Raw genomic sequence first — 25096 nt, forward strand, 5'->3', positions numbered from 1 at the left:
GGAAATAGGCCCTGAGTGTGGCAGTGTGAGAGATGGACACTCTTGCCTTCGCTCCACTCCACTCCAGAAATTAAAGTCGTGCCACCTTGCCTCTGAGAGCGCTTATAGAAGGAGTATTATCTCAAATGCCAACGTGGCATCAGAAAGGTAGGCCCAGGTAAGTGGCGAGCAGAAGGTGCCTCAAAACCAGAAAATCACCTTTTCCTACTACCACTTTCTTTATCTGGAACTCAGTAAAGGAATTATAATAGAGTGTGGGCCTATCATAGCTGTACAAGCTCCAAGGAATGATACAGGGACAAAGATCCTGACCTCACAGAACTGAGTATTTTTCCACCAGGGAATCATTCTCTAGCCCAATGCCCAGAAGGGAAAATGTGGAAATTATGTTTTCATAGTCTGTGAGACATTTTTGTCTTCTTTTCAGAAATAGAAGTCCACAGTCCCACTGTTGGACAAAGAAAGATTTTCCCAAAGTAAGATTAGCACGACAGGGATGTTCTGAAGCTAATTAGCATCTGAGTTCAGTGGGTTTCCAAAGCAGCCATTGCTTAGAGAAGGCATCATTCATCCCCGTGCAACCAGTATTCTCAGAAGGAGCACATTTTGGAAATTTTTATTGTTTACTGTCTTCCAAAGATCCCCCCAAAATTCTGAATGGTAGAGGTGCCTTTCTGGGTGGGCATGTTACTTTTAATAAAAAGTTACAACTTTTTATTCATTACTTACCGTGCTGTCTCTCTGGCCCCTGAAGTTATAGCTTGTATGGAGCAAGTTATAAGATAAGCTGTTGGGACAACACACTTACTTTCTTTAGAACTTTAAGGAAATGGGCTTCAACCTTAGGAAGTATTTTGGTATGTATTTTCAGATGCTAATAGAATAAAGATGTGAACTAAACTTGTTCACCTTACCTGCAGTGGGCAGTGAATGCTCATTATTTACTCAGAGCTTTTCATCCTTGAATGTTGGACTTAGAAGTAGATTAGAGTAAGTAGTACTTAGAAAAAGAAGTAAATATAAAGATCTGATTTGTCATCATAAGAAAAAAGTGCCCATATCTGAAATTCTAGGAAAAAAAGATCCCATATCTGAAGTTTTGGCACAGCTTTGCTCGCAGGACTGTGCAGAATTAGTTGTGTAACATTTCATAGTTTCCATTTACCCAGATAAATCAGCAGTCAGAGGATGAGTTGAAAGCCACTGGTTGTCAAAACTTGGGACAAACAGATCTTATTTCTCTTACTTGAACAGTATTCTATAAAGCCTGGAGAAAGTCATAGGAGATTTTCTTTGGTGTCCAACTAAACCATTATAAATTTTTTTTAAAAAAATTTTTGGTCACACCTGGTGATGCACAGGGGTTACTCCTGACTTCACACTAAGGAATTACTACTGGTGGTACTCGGGGGACCATATGGGATACTGGGAATTAAACCCAGGTTGGCTGCATGCAAGGCGAATGCCCTACCCACTGTACTATTGCTCTAGCCCCACCATTATAATTTTTTACACTTTTAGAAGGAATCAATATTGTGGGCCACAAGTATTAATTTAAAATCGGATATTACTGTAACAAATGAAAAAATGTCCTAAGTTGGTGATACTCAATATTGAAGATACAACTCACATATGGACATTTTAAATTAAATTTATAATCTCAGTTCCTCAATCATGCTAGCTACATTTCATGTGCTTAGAACTACTTGTGTCTAGTGTCTACTGCAGTGGTCAGTACAGGCAGAGAAATGCAGAAAGTTCTATAGATAAGAGCTGTTATTGACCCTGTACAGACTGCAAGTACTGGCCCTTTAGCTTGGTGTAGATGTCTGTGTCTTAGAGTCGCTGTCTTAGTTAGGGAAGTGAAAGAATGCATTCATTTTGTCAGTACAGTCCCTGCAAGAATTTTAGGCAAAGGACATTGACATTCAACATGATTTTGAAAGATGAGGAGGAAGCAAAAGAGGAAAGAATCAGGAAGTGCCCAGCCCTCGTCTTATATATTCTTTGTCTTGGGACTTTACTTGACTTTCATTACTGCAGGAAAGCCCTATACAGTTGATACCAATAGTGGAAACATGTGAGGGGTCAGAGCAAGAGGACAGCAGGTAGGATATTTGCCTTGCAGGTGGCCAACCTGAGTTTGACTCCTGGAACCCTACAAAGTCCCCTGGTTTCTGCCAGGAGTGATTCCTCAGCGCAGAGTCAGGAGTAAGACCTGAGCACAGCTGGGTGTGACTCCCCACCCTGCAAAAAAAAAAGTAACTGAAAGTGTGAGAGGAGCAGGTCTTCCAGGAAGTCAAAGACCCTCTTAGTGGTGAGAAAATACTGAGTAGGGCATACTGGCTTGCATTACAAAAGATAAAATTGTTATATAGCTAGTCCATGGCAGGACAGGGAATCACGAAGCTTCCTGGAAGTGGGTGAGTTCTACCTGTCAGTCAGCTCTGTCGGCTCAAACCTGTGAGTCAATGCCTGCTGAGATTTTGAGGCATACACTTGAATTTCAGTGAGGACATTTCTTAGTTATATGGCCAGAAGGATTTCCTATACATATGACACATTAATTCTGCCCTCCCTGCTGGCTAAGGTGCCATGTATATGGTGGAAGAAAGAAATCAGAGGCCAATGGCAAAAGAAGTGTAATTTTAGCCATTAGCTGGAAGCCGCCTGTGAAAAGAATCACCTTTCTCTTCTGGACTTCCTTCTAGGTGCAGCTGCAGGCGACGACACTGAAGATGCAAGCACTGAGTTCACTGACAGTATTGAGGAGGAGGCTGTACACAATAGCCACCAGCAAGTAAGTTCGAGTCAGGTTATGGGGACCATGGGTGCAAGACCCCTTAGGGTCTGGAGTTCTCCTGTAGCCCGTGTGGCCCAGAATGAGAGACACCATTTTATTGCCATTTTTTTCCTTTTCTTCCCTAAGCTTCTCAGTCTCTTTCCTACCTTTTGTCCTCACTCCATTTTTCTCTCCAGCCCACCTTTTTTTCACGCCTGTCTCCTTCTCTCTATCCCCTGATGCCTACATTTGTTCCTGTGTACCCTTTATAGCTATAACTTCGAAGGAATGCTTACTTGTTTACTTACGACAAGACCGTAGACACTTCTTGGGCTTTTGTAGCTGAGACATACCACAGAAGACAGGGAATCATTGAAAGATTTCTTGGGAAGGTGGCAGAGGTGAGAACTTGCTTCAGGAGAGAGCTCTCTGAGGAACTCCAAGAGGATCAGGATGCTTTTAAAGCAGACATATTTCTTTGTGAAATATCATTGTATAAAAGATAACTTTGTCGGGCAATTTTACATGCCATCCTGGTTGTGACACATCAGTGACCATTAGGTGATGCTTCAAGACCAAGACCTATGGAACCTCAACACTGAGGCTGAAAATCTTGTCACAAATTCATAGTGAAAATGTCACCAACATGTTGTCAAGCTTGAGTTGGATGTCTCAGAGATTGTCACTGATGGGGATCTCATGGTCCACACTGAAATTTCCCCTATGGGTCTCCACATTATCAGTGACATTCAGCACTTCTAAATGGACCATTCATGTGACTCTGAGTTGTTAAGGAGGAAGCAGATGTTTAGCATCTATTTAGTATCTATCATTTTGCTGGGATTTTCCAGTGCTAGCTTCCTTGGAACTATTAGAAAATTGGGTCCTGCCTCTACATCTCCTATATAAGAAGAACAACTCTCTAACAAGACAACATCAGAGTCAAGTTCCCAAATCTCACAGAATTTGGCAAACTCATTGGCTTCTGAAGATTCATACAGTTACCTGGGATCCCTCATATTCAAATGTGTCTTCACTGTCTCCTGAGATACCACTGATACTGTTCCAGCCATAGTCGACCCTTATTTTTCCCTTGAGTTCCTGCATGAGCTACACTTCTGCATCTGCTTTAATGACCACGTTTGAGTGCTCTGATGTTTGTGACTTTAATTATGGACACAACTGCCCCCCCCAGCCTAGATGCCTGTTATTTTCCACTCCATCGTTTCACTAATAATCTTGAGTAAAAGAGAAGAATCTGCAGGATGAGCAAATGTTCACTCTGAGGCAGAGCTAAATTGGAAAGTCTGCAGGTGGTTCTTGTCAGTTATTGTCACTGTGGGACAGGATTAACTTCTAAACAGGAGACACAAATAATAAGAGAGCCAGAGTATTATTGCTAAGTCACTATCTGGTTATATAAAATCTCAGTTGCAATTGGTAAAATCATTTCTTATTCAATCTCTTTCCTATGCATAGCATAGAGAAAGTGACCAGAAAACATTTTGAGATGGATTAAATATTTGTCATTGGGTATTTGTATTCTCCTTGTAATCACTGCCCTTTTGGCAGAGGAGAACATTGATTATTATTTAACAGACTATTGGATCATGTATATAATGGGCATATACTCATGATAGGCAAAGTATATACTGGTTGGATGAAGACTATTTTGGGTAACACCATTTGTTCGTTTTTCTGTCATCTTTTCTTAAGAAGTAATCTTCCATTTTTGGTAGGAGGACCATGAACCATTGTAAATTTACATTTCTGTATTGGAAGTCTGAGGGTGTGACTTTCCTGCTACCAATCAAATAAAACTCATTTGCTATCTGTTTTGTGTCCAGATTCTCAAAAACGTGTTTGCTTGTTTCCAGGGAAATTGTCCTTTAAAATAAGGTTCTGAGCCCCTCTTGTTATTGTGTCTTTGGAAGGTAGATTTTATTCATGACTCCAAACACCATCTCTAACAAACACACACAGAGACACAGACACACAGAGAGACACAGACACAATCACAGACACAGATACACACACACTTCCCCTGACAAAAAGTTTTGCTTTGTGTTCCTTACAAGAAGTGCCTTTTGATCAAACCAAGTTGCTTTGTTCTATTTTTATTTTTATGAACTTACCCACATCAAGAAGTCTTGAACTAAGTTGCTACAAAATTTCATTTTAAGCAAATTTAAGACCTATATTAGATACCTGAAGAAAAGAAACTCATTTTTTAATGCCTTTAATGCTTAAGACTGACATTATGAGAGAGATTAGTAGAACAAAGCAAAGCAACTTCTTTCAAACAAAGTTTAGATCTTCAGGGTTCTGTGGGCAAACGGGAACTCAGCACCCAAAGGTGTTGAGTTCAACCATGGAAGGAATAAAACAGATAGCTTAGTGTGGGAACAGCACCTATATGGGAGACCATTACCAACATAGCTAAAAGATTCATAGTATTCCCATACATACCAGAAGCCCTGTAGTTTTACTTATGGAAAAAATAAGAATATTTCCTCTCCACAGATCATAAGGCAAAACTAACAAAATAAGAACTAGATCCTGATTTATATCTCATACATTTACATTTAAATTGTATCTTTTAAACTCATATTTTATCTAGGTTGAAATATACTCTGTGAAATTGATTTTTCACAAATATATTTAAATTTTAAAAACAAATTACCCAAATTAAACTGCCTTTGCCGTGGGAAGTATGAAAACCAGTGTTAACCTGGGGACAAATTTGATCTCTATTTTCTCATTTAAGGAACTTAATGTCTCCGCTAGTGCTAATATTCCACAGGATCTTAAGTTTTTAAAGGAAATTAGGTACATTTAAATACAAGATAGCATACATCTAGAAGGCATTTAAAAATAAATATTATGGGATTTAAGAGATTAATGAGAGATGATTCTAAGCAAAAAATTTAAGGTTTAAAAAAGTATGCATGTTTTGTCCATATTTAAAGCTGATGGCAACATTTAGCTTAGTTATGTTCTCTGGAAGGAGTTTTTGTTGAAAGATAATGTCATGGCATTTATGAGGTTTTTAAACCAGTCTTTCCACCTTGTTCATCCCAAGTGCTTGGTGGCACCTGTGGAGATGGTGGCCAGGGCGAACTTGCCTGGCAGTGGAGCCTCAGAGACAGACATCCTCAGATGCTCCCAGGCCCTAGACTCAGAGCCCCAAGTCACACTGATGCTTAGGTAACAAGCTACTTCCTAGGTCTGGACTTTCCTTCCTTCTTTGCTGTAGATGCCTCTCTCTACCAAATCTAATGCCAATATTTACCCACACTTGGAGTCAGCTCCCCCCAACCCCCCCTCGTGCACTCATAGCCTAGATTTTTTTCCACACTGTCTATAAAGAGCAATGACCAATGACTTTGTGCCTAACAGATCTATCAATTACAGATTCAATTATTGGCCCTGTCTTGCTCAATAATTGTATGTCCTGAATGAATGTATAAAGCCAATAAATGAAACAAATCATTCCTTCGTGACCACTGCATAACTTACAGATATCTATGTCAAATATGTTGATGACTCTGGCAATTAGGAAATAATTCTGTACAGTCAGAAGGAATTTATACGGAACAAATACAAGTAACATTATTTACAGACACTGTGATCTAGAAAGAGTGTGGAAGAGAGGTCAAAATTAGATCAAAACTAACCTAAAGTTAAATAAAACCTTAAAATTGTGCCATTGAGAGGAAAAAGAAGCCAATATGAGATGGAGATGTATTAAGATTAATATGAGATACATGGTCAAGAAACTCATGCACTGGAATAATCACTGTACACATAGTAAATTGTCATAGTAGAGTTTGGTTTCTGCATTTTAAGAAAGGCTTGGGCAAAAGCAGGAGCTAAATCTGAGATAAAAGCCTGGAAGTTAAAAAAACAATTATCACTTGAGAAAAAGTGAGGATTTTTTTATCTGAATATTCTTTATTTTTATTTGAATCCATTGAATATATATATATATATATTTTCTGCACCCATCGAGACACCAAAAAGTAATTTAGAATATTAAAACATTGTTCTGTAGACTTCAAAAGTGAGTCCAGTTGGCAGTGCCAGCTCAAGGCCCAGAAGTGAGATTTTCGGTGAAACAGATGCCTCACTGGGACATCTCAGCAGATGTAGGTGTGATTCTCAAGCTGCCAGTGAAGTTACACTTGCTTTGTGTCACCTGGAGCAAGTTAAACTTGCTGTATCTCATCCACCTTCTAATTTTGTTTCCGACTCAACTCAGTTTTGCCGTCCTTACTTGGAGTCTTGGTCACAGACACAGCCTTAAGCCTTAAGCCTGGTGAGTGGGTGTCTTCAGCCATGATCTTTGTGGACACGGACTCGAGTGCTCTGGAGCCTAATGAGACTTTCTGGCTTAGGAGAAGACCTGTGGAGAATTCTGTTCCCACAGGGGGAAAGCAGCCCTAGCTCCCGCACTCCCCACTCTTGTTAGACTTCGGTTGTTAGTATTTGCTCTGATTTTATTATGTGCTTTTCTCATGGGTGGGTGCCTGGATTCTCCTCTCTCACAGCAACAATTCTCCCTTCTGGCCTGGTGCTCTCCCCCTGCCAGCCCTTCAGGGCTCTTTGGGCTGATGGAGTCCTGCTGGCAGCATCTTCAGCCTGGGCTTTTGACACCACTAAGGGATGCCTTTGCATGGATGTTCCTCCTGGATTCTCTTTACTGATCTGTCTCCTTAAAACCTTCATTGTCTTTCAGCTCATCAAGGTGGCTTTGGAGAAAAGCCTGGCAGCTGTGGAGACCCAGAATGTCTCCCTCCTTCCTCCTTCCTCTGCAGAAGGGGACTATAACAGGGGTCTTCAGGAGGAAATGCTCCACCTGAGGGCTGAGATGCACCAGCACTTAGAGGAGAAGAGGAAAGCTGAGGGGGAGCTAAAGGAGCTAAAGGCTCAACTCGAGGAAGCAGGATTCTCCTCTGTGGCCCACATCAGGTAGGACATTCACCCAGAGAACCGCCTCCCTACCAGCTGCAGCCACCTGGGGGAGTGGGATTCGCTCTCCTCCCCCGCCTTCTGCAGCCATAGCCACCAAGTCACCCTCTCAGGGCCGGGTACAGACCTTATCTCACCCGATACCCTCCATCACAGGGCAACACCACCTGAGGGTCTGTTATCTGCCACAGCAGGACTAGGGCCAAGGCCAGCCTGGGGCTTGCTGGCGGCAGGTCCACCACCCTCCTCCTGGGGCTTCCCACAGCGCCCCACGGCTCACATAGCACACAGCCAAGGGAACTGCCTTCCTCTAGTCAGAACATTTCTGTTTCTTGGTTCATATCCTAGGCTCCAGCATTGATGGCTCTAGAAGTTCTTTTTTTTTTTCTTTTTAGGTCACCCCCAGCAATGCACAGGGGTTACCCTGGCTCATGCACTCAGGAATTACTCCTGGCGATGCTCAGGGGACCATATGGGATGCTGGGAATTGAACCTGGGTCAGCCACATGCAAGGCAAATGCCCTCCCCGCTGTGCTATTGCTCCAGCCCCGTCTCTAGACGTTCTTAGAGAACAGTATCAGATGACTATCAATTTTATTCATCTTATTCAAATGAATCTGGCCTTATTTCAGTATTGTAATGTACATTATTAAGCACACGCTTGATCTTCTTCAAGGAAAATCTTCGAGTTTTTTATTCTTTGGGCCACACTCAGCAGTACTCAAGAGTTAGTGCTGGCTCTGTGCTCAGAGGTCACTCTTGGCAGGACTAGGGAGCCACATGGGATATGGGGGGTGGAACCCATATGTGAGAAGCAGACGCCTTAGCTGCTGTACTATCCCTCTGGCACCCCTCCTAACACTGTGTTTGGTGCTGTTCCTTTGAGTTAACTGGGATGCAGAAGGATATCTTTAAATTCAAAATGCTTCCTGCTATGTGTGTTTCCTGCTGTGTGAAAATGCTTCCTGCTGTGTGCAGAACCAGGACAGTGGTTGAGGAAGGGGGTCTGTCCAGTGGCCCTCTCCAGCACCACTCAGACTTCATCCTGCAATAAGAATCCCTAAATCATGGAAGAGTAATTTTAATCATTTCAGTTTGACTAACTTACAAAAGTGGCAAATATATTGGCTAGGTGGGCCATTCTGTCTTCAATGGCTTTTTATAAAAAAAAAAAAAAAAAAAAAAGCTAAAGGGAAGTACTGACCATGTAGAGCTAATCCACTTATTCATTTATCACCAGGAGCCATAATCATGACAGCCTGTTGTTTGGAGCACAACTGTGCAGACCTATCATTTCTAACTCAGGCCCTACTGTTTCCCAGTCTAATATGACTAAATAGTAGAAGAATTTTAGCACTGAAGGGGTCTAGGGCCCCTTGGACAAATGCTCTATTCCAAATCAAGAAAACTCAGCCTAAAATGCTCATTTCAAACCAAAGTTTACTTAAGTGTTCCTGTCTAGATCCCTTGCTCCCAATTTTAAAACACCCAATTCTTGGTTTTGTTTCTCTTAGTGAAACAAAGTAGTTCTTAGGGAAAGAAATGTAATTTGAAATGTGAGAGGAGAGAAAGAGAGCGATACATGTTCAAGAGAGAGCAGTCTTCTTCTGGAAGAGCAGAGAATGGCTTTTGGGAGAAGGATATACACTATTTCTCCAAATTATCCTGGCTTGAAATTCTCTGCCTACATGAAAGTTAATCTTGGTGTTGTTACAGAGAAAACTTTAGACTCTTGATCCTTTTATACTCTTATCACAACCTGGTTGAGCCCATTTGACTTCTTCCCCAAATACAAATATTTTCTATGGCCATATTGCAGAGGCTTTGGGGACACCTGGCTGGCCAGGTCAGTGCCTGGTCTCAGGAAGATGATCTGTCACAGGAGTCAGACAGAAAGCAAACAATACAGGAGTAGAGCTGACTGTAGTTCTGATTAGTGTCATTTATTTCTTCCATGTTTCTGGGTCCAAATTTCTCTCTCTCTCTCTCTCTCTCTCTCTCTCTCTCTCTCTCTCTCTCTCTCTCTCTCTCTCTCTTTCTCTCCCTCTCTAGGTGATGGTGGGGGGTATACCCAATGGTGCTCAGGGATTACTCCTGGCTCTGTGTTCAGAGATCACAGAACACAGATGAGCCACAGGAGGGGTAGGGCATGGGGAGGGTCCCCAATTTTTTATACCGTGGTTGAAAACTGTCTGATGATAAAGTGCATATAATCATTTTTTTCCAGGCAAGTTTCTTTTTTATGTTTGTTTGTTTTTCTCTTTGGGTCACATCTTGCAGTGCTCAGGGATTACTCCTGCCTCTGAATCAGGGATCACTTCTTGTGGGGATCAGGGTAATATATGGGATGCCAGAAGTCAAACCCAGGTCTGCCATCTGTGAGGCAAACTCCCTACCCACTGTGTTATCACTCTGGCTCAAGAAGTGATAATACACCAGAAAAGTTTCTTACTTTGTTTTTATTGGAGTAAGTAAAATTGTTTAGTTCCGGAGGCCACTGAAAATAAGAATATTAGTGGCACAGTAAAGGTAGCTAGACTGGGTGTCCCAAGTTGAAGGTTTTTAGTGACACTCTGTCCAACTAAGTACCCTTGACAGTGCAGGCACATTTCTTACTCTCCCTGAGCCTCAGTTTCTTGGTCTAAAATGCTAAGGGAGCTGTCCAGGTGTGAGGATTTGTTCCATGTGCTGTGTGTCTCTGAATGTACCATGGCTCAGTGTGAGTCCTGAGACTGTCAGAAGCTGAAACTCAGACGGGCCCATCTCCAACTGTGTCTGCTTCCCACAGGAACACTCTGCTGAGCCTTTGCCTTGAGAATGCAGAGCTGAAAGAGCAGATGGGAGAAGCAATGTCTGACGGATGGGAGATTGAGGAAGACAAGGAGAAGGGCGAGGTGACAGTGGATACTGTGGTAGCCAAAGGGAATCTGAGTGAGAATCAACTCCAAGCAGAGTTCAGAAAGCTCCAGGGAAAACTGAAAAATGCTCACAACATCATCAACCTCCTCAAAGAACAACTGGTGCTGAATGGCAAGGAAGGGAATAGTACACTTACACCGGAGCTCCTGGTGCGTCTGGCAAAGGAGATCGACAGAATGAACACTGAGCTGATTGGCTCTCCTGGGAGATCCCAGTGCCAAGAAGAAGAGGATGTGACTATGAGGCCCTGCCCACGACCCCAGAGCCTTGACCTGGGGGCCGCCCTCACTGTGGATGTCCAAGTAAGTCTGGGCTTAGATGGTCAGATGGTACGAAAGACCCATGGGGAACGTGTCAATTTTTGCATTAAACCATCGGTTTGGTGGCTGGAGAGATAGGACAGTTGGTAGGGCACTTGCCTTACACATGGTTGATGCAGGTTTGATCCCCAGAACAACATATGGTCTCCTGAGCCCTGCTGGAGTGCTCCTTGAGCCAGATCCAGGACTAGTAATCCCTGAGAACCACTGGGTGTGGCCCAAGCAAGCAAAATAATAAATAAACAGTTTAAGCCTTGTGTGTTGGGAGATACTGAGCAAAGGCACCTTTACATCACATGCAGTGATAGCAGTATTTTTCACTCATTGGCCTTTGAAAGGATTTACAGCATCACCTCATAAATATTTATCTCCTAAACACTTCTGTAGTATTTGTTTCCAGATAACATGCCAAGCAATGAGATCTAGTTTCCTCCCTGCAAATGCTCAGTATGGTGAGGAAAGGTGGCCCCAAACTTGGTCTTTGCATTTGATTGCACCATAGGTATGCATGGGGTTTTTAAGGCAGTCCTGATAAATAGTATGTAATAACATCTCTTCCTTGTCACTGACATTCATCACAGCTTATTCCAGGTCCTCAACGGGGATGTCTGTTTCTTCTTAAGAGAAGGGACTTTGAGGATTAAATAAAAGGTTTCTGAGACACCAACAGGCACAGAGTTCAGGCAACAATCCAGCCCTTCTCCTTCTAGTCATTGAACTGACATTCACTGAGCAAATGTCAGTTCAGTGATTGGAACTGACATTCACTGAGCAAATTGGCACTTGCTGTCTGCTGCGGACACCAGAGGTAAATCAAACATGCCCGGTCATGAGTTGTCTGATTATGCAGGACGTGTTAAATGGCAGGAGGAGCACTGTGATTCTCATAAATGGAGTCTGCAGGGTTCATTTAGAAGGGGGGGCGGAGTTTGTTACTTGGGGAATGGTCTGGGGCTCCCCTGACCCCTCTGCTGGTTCTGTTCACAGCCGGACCACCAGCCTCAGGCCTGTGATCCTAGGTCCCAGGCAGAATTGAGCCTTTCAGGATCCACCAAGCACTTGCGCGCGCAGCTCACACAGTGCAGACAGCGCTATCAGGACCTCCAGGAGAAGCTGCTGATATCAGAAGCCACTGTCTTCGCCCAGGCCAACCAGCTGGAGAAATACAGAGCTATGTTTAGTAAGTCTTTACTTCACCAGCCCCGAGAAACTTTCTCCTTTAAGATTCATCATTTTTGCCCCAGCCTCAAGTTAAATTGAATCTCAGCATAGCCCTGGGATTGTGAAAGGGGAAATGTAACTTCAGTTTGAAGATGGGAGAAAGGAAAGAAACAACTTTGCTGTGAGAGTATAGTCAGGGAATAAGCTAGCTCCTAGGTCGGCTCTCTGCTGGGGTAATTACTAACCTGTCTTTCAGCACAGATGCATTGTTTCTCTTCTGTTGCCTTGTATCAACTTCTTTAAAAGAAGGGGGGGCTGGTGTGCTGGAAGTACAGCACAGCTGGCAGGGTATTTGCCTTGCACATATCGACCCAGGTTTGATTTTCCCATACCCCATACAGTCCCTTGAGCACACCAGGAGTGGTCTCTGAATACAGAGCCAGGAGTAAGTCCTGAGTACCATGTGCATGGCCTCTCAGAATCAATCAATAAAAGTACATCATTATTGCTCCAGAATCACTGTTTTGTAATAGAATTTCCTGACATGATGGAAATGTGATATATATTCGATCTACACATACACACATTGGTAAGTGTATGTGATATGTGTACTTGTACTGCAGGTGACAGATAGCTACATCGTCTGGAGCTATGGAGCTCAGGAAATGGCCGGTTTAACTTGGGCATCTTAGTTTTATTCCATTTTCATTAATTTAGTACCAGATCGCCCTGTGAGCCAGTGGACACCTAATAAGACAGTGCAGAGTATGTGTCTGGGGACTTTCCTTTATTTTGTTGGTATTTAAGTACTTGCTGACCTGGCTAGTCAGCAAGACTTGGGCTAGTCTTGCTGAGGCTGCTGGAGATAAGAATCAGTAATCCCTGACTTTCAGACATCTGGTCTCACTGGACCAGGCAGTTTGTAAGCGATCCTGAGTCTCGAACACAAACTTGTCCTGGGGAAGGAAATTCCTGTTGCTGCTCCATGACATTAAGGAATGGGGCGCATCTCATGGCCTGGGAGATTCAGATCTACATTTACACTGGCTGCTTCCCCAAAGCAGGTGAGCCACTGGTGAAGCAGGACAGCAAGCAGATCCAGGTGGACCTCCAGGACCTGGGCTACGAGACATGTGGCCGCAGTGAGAATGAGGCTGAGCGGGAGGAGACCACCAGTCCCGGTAAGCACCCCCCCCCCCCCGCTGCTTCCTCCCTCATCTCAGCACCCGCACTGGGAGGCTGCTGGCCTTTTCTCTCTGATAAGCAGTGGGATGTGGGAGACTGACAGGGCCTCTGGACCAGGGCGGGATGGGAAGCTTGAAGGAGAACTCTTGTCCCCAGTGAGGCTATAACTTCAGCAGATTGCTACTGATTTTTAAAATGTTCTAATGATTTTGGTGATTATCATACCAGCGGTCTGCTTGCTAATGAGAAGATGTAATCAACTTCAGGGACCATTGGTCATAACTTAAAAACAGTAGTTTTCGACTAGAGCTATAGTACAGTTGGGTAGGGCACTTGCCTTGTATGTAGCAGGCCTGGGTTCGATCCCAGACACCCCATATGGCCCCAACCTACCAGGAATGATCTCTGAGCACAGTATCATGAGTAAACTGAGCACCACCAGGTATGCCCCCCAAACCAATATATTAAAGTTTTCCATTAGAAAAGGACTATGTCTATAGCAATATTGACTACATTGAAGATCAGTGTAGGTGAGAATCTCCAGGCTGTGGGGAAGTTCAGAATTTGGAAGCGCCAAGGTTCAGTGAGGTGCTATAGGAAGGCACCACCAGTTACCTTCCCTGGGAGGTAGAGGCCACTGCACCGTGCTTATGTCCTCCTGTTTTCTCAGAATGTGAAGAGCACAACAGCTTCAGGGAATCCATCCTAAGAGAAGGGCTGTGCTCAGCCCCTGGGAAGAAGCCCTCAATGAGCCAGCTGTGGATGCAGGAGGACTTCCAGTCATATGGAAAGTCAGAAGACATCTCTGTCCTGCATAAGGACATCAGAGATCTGAAGGCCCAACTGCAGAATGCCCACAAGGTCATTCAGAACCTCAAGAGTCGGGTCCGGTCCCTCTCTGTGACAAGTGATTATTCCTCCAGTCTGGAGAGACCTCGAAAGCTGAAGGCCCCAAAAGCTGGAGGCCTTGAGGGATCGTCACCACAGAGTGCCACAGATGAAGATGAAGGATGGCTGTCCGATGGCACTGGGGCTTTCTACCCACCTGCACTTCAGGCACAGAAGGACCTGGACAGTCTGATCCAGAGAGTGTCCCAGCTGGAGGCCCAGCTCCCCAGAACTGGTCTGGAGGGGAAATTAAATGAGGAGCTGAGATCAGCCCCGTGGCCTGGGTAAGGATGGCAGCTCTGGGCTCCTGCTCGATTGTTGATGTCTAATTGTAGACCCAAAGTAGGGACGACCAGGCTGGTGGAGGAGAGAGCCAGAGAGCAAGAAGAAGGGCTTGCATTGAGAATGGTAGATCTGGGTCCGAAGAAAAGGCAGAGAAGCCCTGTGGGCAGATGCCAGGCCTCTGGGGCTCTCTCTTAGAGATGTTTGTGTGAAGTGGAAAGTATACTCTAGTAGCAGCACTGGAGTCAGACTGCCGGAGTTTGAGATCACTCCGGCACTTACAGCGATGAAACCCATTTAGGCCTTCTGAAACTACTTTCTTTCCTTGACGAATGAGGCTATTGAGAGAGCCTACATAAAAGACTGGTTATTAAGTTTATGTGAACTACTATAAATATGTATAGTAACACAACACACATTGTATAGTAACACAACTGACATATATGAAAGAATAGAAGGAATGGTGGGATACCAAATTTTTCCATGCAACTGTTTCTTGTGGAAGAATTGATTCTAGATATTTTGGTACTTTTGAATATGTACCAGACTCTATTTTGGGGGAATTTCCTATAGATGTTATCTTTATTTGGGGGAAGTTTCTTCTAGATTTTACTACAGAAAACTCAATGGAATCCCCCTAATATAGTCATTCTTTTTCTTTCCTTGCTCTGCCACCTGCTTCCCTACTTTAGAAAATATGATTCCTTGATTCAGGACCAGGCCCGAGAACTATCATACCTACGTCAGAGAATAAGAGAAGGGAGAGGTATCTGTTATCTTCTCACTCAGCATGCCAAAGATGCAGTGAAATCTTTTGAGGACCTCCTGAGGAGCAATGATATTGACTACTACCTGGGGCAGAGCTTCCGAGAGCAGCTTGCCCAGGGAGGTCAGCTGACGGAGCGGCTCACCAGCAAGCTCAGCACCAGTAAGTGTGGCTCAGTGCTGGCCTCTGGGACACTCGGGCCCACACTTAAGGCCACAGTGGCCACCATCTTCTGCGACAGCTTCTTAATTCAGGCTCCTGCTCCCACTGCATTTCTAGGACAGTTGCAAGGCAAGAACTTGATGATGGTGAATACCCAGTGAAAAGACGTGGTGTTGGGGATCCCTTGTTTATAAAGGTCCACACCGTGGTACTCGGGGAATACGACTTTCTGGGCAGGAAGCTACATCCATTCAGGACAAAAGTAGGAAACAGATAGAATTAGGAGCATCCCATTAGAGTGAGTGGTGCTCCAAATGGAGCATTTTAAGACCCAAATTCTAGTCTGAGTGCTGCCATTCACTGATTTTGGGCAAATAACTTCTCCTTCTCTTTGTTTTTTCATTTGTGGTTTTAGAATTGAAATATGGATAAAGAATCATAACCTTTGGGCCCTATTTTTGGCCTATGCTGTAGTATGGGGGACAGGACTATTGGTTATTGTTGGAGCGCTTTGCTTAGCAAGAATTTCCTGAGAGCACTGAAGGAGTGTGGCATGGTCAGTCTTGGGAGATAAACAGCCCATGTCCTGGTGACAGGTGAAGAGTTGGGTCAGAGAGGTTAGCTGTCTCTTTAGAGCAAAAGTGATCCCATCTTTTCTGAACTTACTGTTCAGTCTGTGTCAGCTGAAAAGATGTGTGTTCCAGAGGTAAGCTAGGAAAGGGCAAGTAAAAACTGTTTTCACAGTTTTTAGGACAAAGGAGGTCATGATGGTGACCATTAAGTCATAGAAGGTCTGCTCGGTCAGCTCAGGAAACCTTGTCAGGTCTCCCCTCAACACACACAATCTGATTATACCCCTAAATAATCTTATTTGTGCTGGCTATTCAGAGTCAACGTTAGTCAGTGTTTGAAGAGTTCTGTGCATTTGTAATATGTGAAGTGGAACTGGTTAATTCTTTACTATGTCTTTCTGAATTTGATTTGCAGAGGATCACAAAAATGAGAAAAATCAAGCTGGACTTGAACCCCTGGCTCTCAGGTAATTCAAAATAAAGTCAGTAAAGGAATTGGGGAAAAGATCTAATAAATCAAGAATGACTGTCACTTCACAAATGGGAAATTCCTATTGTGATGAATTTATTTTTCCATTAAACACCTTACTGCTGTCTTGAATATTTAATTTTTTTTTTTTTTTGCTCTTTGGGTCTCACCCGGTGGTGCACAGGGGTTATTCCTGGTTCATGTATTCAAGAATTACCCCTGGCAGTGCTGGGGGACCATATGGAATGCTGGGAATTGAACCCGGGTCAGCCGAGAGCAAGGCAAAGGCCCTACTTGCTGTGCTATCGCTCCAGCCCCTGAATATTTACTTTTGATTTAACTCTATTAACTTCTATTTGCATATCTGTTCCCTATGCTTGGTAACTTAGAATTAGTCTGACCCTCAATTGAACTAGCTAGAAATTGGGAGTCCTTGATATCCCCAAGAATTTCCTCTATTTTTTCCCCCTTGTGACCTTAAAGACTTGAGTCTACTTTTTAATCAGTCGAGTTATGCAGAGTGGAGTAGACAGTTAGTTTAATAGATGTATAATTTCCTTGGATATAATACATCACATGAGAAGGCATTACAATTCCTGGAAACTGCAGTACCCTCAGAACCAGCTTTTAGTAAATCAGTATATACTCCTGCCCAAAAGTAGAGAGAGAGTACGGGGAATATTATCTGCCATAGAGGCAGGGGGAGGGCGGGAAAGGGGGGTATACCTGGGATATTGATGGTGGGGAATGTGCACTGGTGGAGGGATGGGTGTTTGATCATTGTGAGATTGTAACCCAAACCTGAAAGCTTGTAACTATCTCACGGTGATTCAATAAAATTTAAAAAAAAATTAAAAATAAAAAAATAAAATTAGAGACATAAAATTGAAAAAAAGACACAATAAAGTTTAGGCTCAATCTTTTGCAGTTCCTGAGTCTTTGTGTCATAAGTGTCATTCAGATGATCCAGTTCTCAAATATCTGTGGTGATTGACAAAATGTTTTGTTCTGTTTTCATTTCTAATTCATCACATACCTCAGACAAACAGAGGGTTTCACTTCCCATGCTCCTGGATGTTCTGGCAATGCCACACTGCTATGTGTTTCTCATGCTGGTCTTCAAAGTGTGTTCTGACCTTGATGGAGTACAGTAACCAGCAATCTGGCCAACAGATGTGCTGGGGAACATACTTCCTGCAGTAGTGCCTTCATGGACTGAGTTCTCAGTAGTCATAAGGCTCTTCTTTGAGTAGTTGTTGGTTACCCTGCCTCTAAGCCCACCAACTCTCCACTTCAAACCAGAGAGTATTCTTTGATGACTCTCTGCGGGAATGTTTGCTTGGCTTAGGCGATCTTCCCAGGTGAGATAGTCATGCAAGACTTGACCCAGTGGCCTTGCTTCACCCGTTGCCCTTTCTCATCCACTAGACTCAGCAGGGAACTCCAGGAAAAGGAGAAAGTGATTGAAGTCCTGCAGGCCAAGCTGGATGCCCGCTCCCTCACACCCTCCAGCAGCCGCGCCCTGTCCGACTCCCACCGCACCCCCAGCAGTTCCTCCTTCCTGTCTGATGAGCTGGAAGCCTGCTCTGACATGGAAATAGCCAGCGAGTACACACCCTATGAGGAGAAGAAAGTTTCACCTGGGCCTTCAGGTAATTCGCATCTACTGAGTTGTCCCCACCTTGTCCGTGCTCAGGGAAGACCCAGAACCAGACCTGGGTGAGACCCATCTTGGTGTGTATTAGACGGAACACAACTCAGCTAACATAGCAGGCCAGAATCTGCGTGTTCCCCTGACTCTGCAGGTTACCCTGGCATCTTGCCCTCCATTGGTGCATGTATGCTGCTAGATCCATGGCGAGCCCCATAGTGAGAGTGACATCATGGCAGGTTTCCCTTCCGTGGTCTCAGACTGCCCTTTTGAAGCACATGGCCATTTCTCTCTCTTACAATGATCTTGCTAGTGACAGTTGTTGAATGGTTTTCTGCATGTCCACAGGTGTCCATAGTTGGTGCCTATCTTTCCCGGTGTTTTTTCCCAAGATGCTGAGGGAAAGTACTGCAGTTGACTCCTCAGTGGCCTGCTTTGTCAAGCTCCCTGTGAGGGATGAAATGGAGACTACTTTCAGTGCTTGTGCTCGGTGCTTTCCCTTAGAGCAGAGTACTTGTCCTGGTATCCCTGATTTAATACAAGACCTGACTCCATTCTCTGTAGAACACCAAACATTTTCTTTCATTCATGGATTTTGTAGATTCCATCCATCATTCGACTCATTCTGCCGTACTGTCTCCTAAACCATCAGCAACCAGTGCACCTCAGGGGCTTAAAGCCGAACCCAGCTGCAATCCAATCAACTGTCCAGCTCCCCAGAGCCCCCCCAAGGAGGCCATGCAGGCCCATCCAGGTATGCAGTAGCCAGCGGGTCAGGGGATTCATCTCTACTCCCCCTCTGCCCTTCAAGTTTTCTCCAGGGAGAATGTTTCTATTACTAGGGGCTTTATATATATCAAGTCTTAGACAAAACCAAGAGCCTATCCAAACTGGATAATTTGGTATGACTTCTGATTTCAATATTTTAGAGAGGACCAGAGCTACAGTACAGTGTGTAGGGCATTTGCTTTGCATGCAGCTAACTGGAGTTCAATCTCCAGTATCCCATATGGTCCTCTGAGTGTTGCTAGGGGTAATTCTTGAGTTCAGAGCCAGGAGCAGCTCCTCAGCATCACCAGATGTGATGTCTCCCAAAACAAATAAATATTTTAGAAGACAAAATAATTCACAATAGACTTAAAGTACATACCAATTTTGATCAATTGACCAGTTATTTGTATAAAACACATTTAAAACTTATTTTTTGATTTTTACCCAAGGTTGCAAATAGACAAAATATTTTTCCTAGTTTATAATTATTCAAGAATACAAATTGACTCACATTTACTGGTGACATGTATGTTATATGCCCTATATATGTCCTATATCTTATATATATGCCTATATATTTATATATATTTTATCTGCCCAGGGTGCCTCTACAGTAGGGTGAGGGATGGTAAACCTCATATATGAGAATATCTCGGTGTCCTCAGACATGACATTGTCATTTATGCATCAGGGAATGAGTTGCCATTCTTGACATGAACATAGTATGTGCCCTGTGAGAGGGATGCATTTCACTTACTTGTCTCATCTCACTTGCACAGAACCCTATTCAATTACTGTTCCTTGCTATAGATGCAGAGAAAAGTGAGCCTAGTCCAGGCTGTGTCTGTGCTAGTTGCATTTAGTGTATTTCGTTATGAGACTGACTTGAGTAAAAGTACTTCCAGAAAGCACAGTGCTTTCCTTCTTTGCCCTCATCCTCCTGAGGATAAGTCCACCAAGGTCTTCAGGAAGAAGTGTCCTGACTCTTCCTGAGCTCAGGTTACCCAGGCCAGAGTAGACTAGTAATCATGGGGAAAGCAGTTCTTTTAGTAAAGTAGACATCAGCATAAATGCTTGGGATCAAACTTAACAGAGGATCAAGTGTCTTAAAATAAGATGAGGGGGCGTGGCCTCCTGCCAGAGCGGCAGCAGTTATTATTTTGTACTTCAGCATAATAGGTATAGTCTTTTTCTTTGAAAACCACTTTAGCCATCTCAATCACTTATGCAAAATAGCCCATTAGCTTAGTTTAACTTTATAAAAACTATCAGTGAATAAGAGAAGCTTGGCAAAACCTTTGTAAAGAGAACATAGTCTTAAGCCTTCATTAAAGGTCCCACATCAATCAGGAAGAGCGCCTGAGTATAAGGAAGAACTCTAGAATAGGAACAAGGCTGCCATCAGCAATAGCACAGCTAGAGCCCCTCCCCTCCCACAGCAAGAGGGAATAGGAATAAACAACTACAAACTTCCAACTCTATACTTCCATAACAATATGAAGAAGCAGCAAAAATCCCCTCCACAAAGAGAGGGAGAAGAAAAGATTCCAGAAACCTCAACAGGGGCTACTCACATCTACACCTCTCAGATAAAGAATTCAGAGAGAAAATCTTGAGGAGAGTCGACGTACTCCAAGCAACCGTGGAACAGACATCCAATAAATTAAGGGAGGATATGAATGAAGCACTGGAACAGTCTACCAAAAAAATGCAGGAAGAAATGAGAGCAGAAATTTCAAAGCTATGAACAGAAGTCACACAAATAAAGGAATCGGTAGATGAATTAAAAATCTCACTAGATGTCCTCAACAGTAGAATGACTACGGCCAAAGACAGAATCAGCGACCTTAAAGATGAGCTGCAGAAAGCTTACAGACAACAACAAATAATGGCAAAAGACCTCAAAATTTCTATAGAGCGAATCAGAGTCCTTGGGGATGACTTCAAGAGGAACAACATAAGAATAGTTGGAGTACCAGAAGCACAGGGAAGTAACCCCAATGAAAAACACACAGTCAAAGACATCATTGCTAAGAAATTCCCAGAGCTGGAAAAGGCAGGCATCCAGATCCAAGGAGTCCGAAGAGTACCAGCCAAAAGAGACCCGAATAAAAAGATTCCAAGACATATCATAGTCAGAATGATGGATGCTGTGGATAGAGACACAATTCTGCAAGCAGCAAGATCAAAGAAGGAAATCACATACAAAGGAGCACCCCTCAGATTTACAGCAGACCTGACAGAGGAAACCCTCCGAGCCCAAAGACAATGGTGGGACATAGTGAAAAAACTCAAAGAAATGAACGCCTCACCAAGAATACTTTATCTGGCTAAACTCTCACTCAAACTCGAAGGAACTATACACTATTTCTCGGATAAACAACAGCTCAGGAACTTCACAGACTCAAAACCAAACTTAAAAGGTCTAAAGGGGCTATTGTAAGACAAGGAGGAACCCCATAAGAACAACAAACCCCACAGAAAGATGACACAAAACCCCATGACAATAATCTCTCTCAATGTCAACGGCCTAAATGCACCTATCAAGAGACACAGAGTGGCAAAATGGATCCAGAAATTAAACCCAATATTCTGCTGCCTGCAAGAAACACACCTGAACAATCAGAGTAAACACAGACTCAAAGTCAAAGGATGGAAAACAATCCTGCAAGCAAACAACCCCTTACAAAAGCTGTAGTGACCATCCTAGTATCCAACAACATAGATTTCAGGTTGAAAAAGATTAGAAGGGACGGTGAAGGTCATTTTCTATTTATCAAGGGATATGTACAACAGGAAGAAATCACACTCTTAAACGTATACATACCTAATGAATGACCAGCTAAATATTTAAAACAACTCCTAACAGACTTTAAAGAGGACATCACTAACAGCACAATAGTAATCGGAGACTTCAATACCACCTTATCACCTCTGGATAGATCGACAAGAACAAAACTCAGCAAGGAAACACTGACTCTGAAAGAAGAAATTGAAGAGAGGTCTAATAGACCTATACAGGGCTTTACACCCCAAAAAGAAAGAATACACATTCTTTTCCAGTGCACACGGAACATTTTCCAAAATAGATCATGCACTGGGCCCCAGAACATACCTCAATAGAATCAAAAAAATAGAAATTGTATCAACCATCTTTTCAGACCACTATATGCTGAAGATAGAAGCTAACCACACACAGACACGGAGAACCAAATCAAACACCTGGAAATTAAACAATTCAATGTTGAACAATGAGTGGGTCAGGAAGGAAATCAAAGAAGAAATCAAAAGGTACTTAGAAACAAATGAGAATGAAGACATGAGCTACCAAAACCTATGGGACGCAGCTAAAGCCATGTTAAGGGGAAAATTTATAGCTCTCCAAGCATTCCTCAGGAAGGAAGAAAGGGCCCACATAGATAGCTTGACTTCACGGCTCAAGACCTTAGAAAAAGACCAGAAAAAGGAACCCAAACCAGACCGAAGGAAAAAAATAATAAAAATTAGAACAGAAATTAATGACATGGAAACCCAAAAAACAATCCAAAAGATCAATGAAACAAAGAGCTGGTTCTTCGAGAAAATAAATAAGATTGATAAACCGCTAGCAAGACTCACAAAGAAAGAGAGAGAGAGAGAACCCTAATAAACTGAATCAGAAATGAAAAGGGGGACAACATAACAGAAACAAATGAGATTCAAAAGATCATCAGGGACTACTTTGAAGGTCTATACACCACAAAACAAGAGAACCTAAAAGAAATGGATGAATTCCTTGATTCCTACAATCTTTCAAGACTGAACCAAGAAGACCTGGAATACTTGAATAGACCCATTAATATCAAGGAAATTGAAACTGTAATCAAAAGTCTCCCAAAAACAAAAGCCCAGGTCCAGATGGATTCACTGGCGAATTCTTCCAAACATTTAAAGAGGCCCTGCTGCCAGTACTCCTCAAGCTGTTCCAGGAAATTGAAAAAAACAGAAACTCTCCCAAACAGTTTTTATGAGGCACACATCTCCCTAATGCCAAAAGCAAACAAAGATACCACTAACAAAGAAAATTACGGACCGATATCCCTGATGAATATCGATGCCAAGATCCTCAACAAAATACTAACAAATGCAATCCAACAATTCATCAAAAAGATCATACACCATGACCAAGTGGGTTTCATCCTGGGGATGCAAGGATGGTTTAACATTCGGAAATCAATCAACGTAATCCATCATGAATAAAAATAAAGATAAAAACCATATGATCATATCAATAGATGCAGAGAAAGCATTTGACAAGATCCAACATCCGTTCATGATGAAAACCCTCACCAAAATGGGGTTTGGAGGAACTTCCCTCAAGATCGTCAAAGTCATCTACCACAAACCCACGGCAAGCATTATCCTCAACGGGGAAAAACTAAGGGCCTTTCCTCTAAGATCAGGGACAAGACAAGGATGCCCACTCTCACCACTTCTATTCAACATAGTACTGGAAGTACTTGCAATAGCTATTAGGCAAGAAAAAGACATTAAGGGCATCCAGATAGGAAAGGAAGAAATCAAACTCACTATTCGTAGATGATATGATACTATATCTAGAGAAGCCTAAAACCTCTACTAAGAAACTCTTAGAAACAATAGGTTTGTACAGTAAAGTCGCAGGCTATAAAATCAATACCCAAAAATCCATGGATTTCCTATATGCAAACAATGAGTCAGAGGAAAGGGACATGAAAAAAGCAATCCCATTCACAATCATGCCCCAGAAAATCAAGTACCTCGGAATCAGCTTAACCAAGGAAGTAAAGGACCTCTACAAAGAAAACTATAAAATGCTACTCCATGAAATAAAAGAGGACACAAGGAAATGGAAACATATCCCCTCTCATGGATAGGTTAATGGCAGTACTCCCCAAAGCACTATACAGATTCAATGCAATCCCCGTAAAGATACCCATGAAATTATTCAAGGAAATGGATCAAGCTATCCTGAAATTCATATGGAACAACAAATGCCCAGGGATAGCTAAAACAATTCTCGGGAAAAAAAATGATGGGAGGCATCACTCTCCCCAACCTTAAACTTTACTACAAAGCGGTAACAATTAAAACAGCATGGTACTGGAATAAAGGCAGAGCTGCAGACCAATGGAACAGGGTGGAATATCTCTACACACAACCCCAAATGTATGATCATCTAATCTTTGATAAGGGAGCAAGAAATGTGAAGTGGAGCAAGGAAAGCCTCTTTAACAGATGGTGCTGGCACAACTGGGCAACCACATGCAAAAGAATGGGCTTAGATCTCGACCTGAAACCATGCACAAAAGTCAGATCAAAATGGATTAAAGACCTCAACATCAGATCACAATTCATAAGGTACATTGAAGACAAAGTCGGCAAAACCCTCCACGATATTGAAGCGAACAGTATCTTCAAAGATGACACACAACTGATCAACCAAATGGAAACAAAGGTAAACAAATGGGACTATATTAAACTAAGAAGCTTCTGCACCACAAAAGATACAGTGACCAGAATACAAAGACAATCTACAGAATGGGAAAAACCCAATACCCCTCCAATAAGGGGTTGATATCAAGGACATATAAAGCACTGGTTGAACTCTACAAGAAGAAAACATCCAACCCAATCAGAAAATGGGGTGAAGAAATGAACAGAAACTTTTCCAAAGAAGAGATACGAATGGCCAAAAGACACATGAAAAAATGCTCTGCATCACTAATCATCAGGGAGATGCAGATCAAAACAACTATGAGATACCACCTCACACCACAGAGAATGGCACACATCCAAAAGAACAAAAGCAACCGCTGTTGGAGGGGATGTGTGGAGAAAGGGACCCTTCTACACTGTTGGTGTGGATGCTGACTTGTTCAGCCCTTTTGGAAAACAATATGGACGCTTCTCAAAAAATTAGAAATTGAGCTCCCATTCAACCCAGCAATACTACTTCTGGGAATATATCCCAGAGAAGCAAAAAAGTATAGTCAAAATGACATCTGCACTTATATGTTCATCGCAGCACTGTTTACAATAGCCAGAACCTGGAAAAAACCCGCGTGCCCGAGAACAGATGACTGGTTAAAGAAACTTTAGTACATCTATACAATGGAATACTATGCAGTTTTTAGAAAATATGAAATCATGAATTTTGCATATAAGTGGATCAACAT

The 25096-nt window shown here is 42.8% G+C and overlaps 1 protein-coding gene across 24 annotated transcripts in view; it reads left to right on the forward strand.

The window, feature by feature from the left end:
• The window catches only part of PDE4DIPP2 (myomegalin), a 241916-nt gene that overhangs the window by 191991 nt on the left and 24829 nt on the right, over positions 1-25096 (forward strand). For 13 of the 24 annotated variants that reach the window (XM_055129953.1, XM_055129961.1, XM_055129944.1 and 10 more), the window contains 10 exons: positions 2712-2800; positions 7521-7753; positions 10542-10974; positions 11980-12172; positions 13215-13334; positions 14009-14510; positions 15201-15436; positions 16424-16475; positions 17906-18129; positions 18730-18882. In XM_055129953.1, the coding sequence (XP_054985928.1) occupies positions 2712-2800; positions 7521-7753; positions 10542-10974; positions 11980-12172; positions 13215-13334; positions 14009-14510; positions 15201-15436; positions 16424-16475; positions 17906-18129; positions 18730-18882 (2235 nt within the window). Of the gene's footprint in view, positions 1-2711; positions 2801-3054; positions 4625-7520; positions 7754-10541; positions 10975-11979; positions 12173-13214; positions 13335-14008; positions 14511-15200; positions 15437-16423; positions 16476-17905; positions 18130-18729; positions 18883-25096 lie in introns of those variants that run through there. The other 11 variants (XM_055129962.1, XM_055129945.1, XM_055129958.1 and 8 more) reach the window with 4 other exon arrangements.

The sequence above is a fragment of the Sorex araneus genome, chromosome 3 (assembly GCF_027595985.1).
Source record: "Sorex araneus isolate mSorAra2 chromosome 3, mSorAra2.pri, whole genome shotgun sequence".
NCBI lineage: Eukaryota > Metazoa > Chordata > Mammalia > Eulipotyphla > Soricidae > Sorex > Sorex araneus.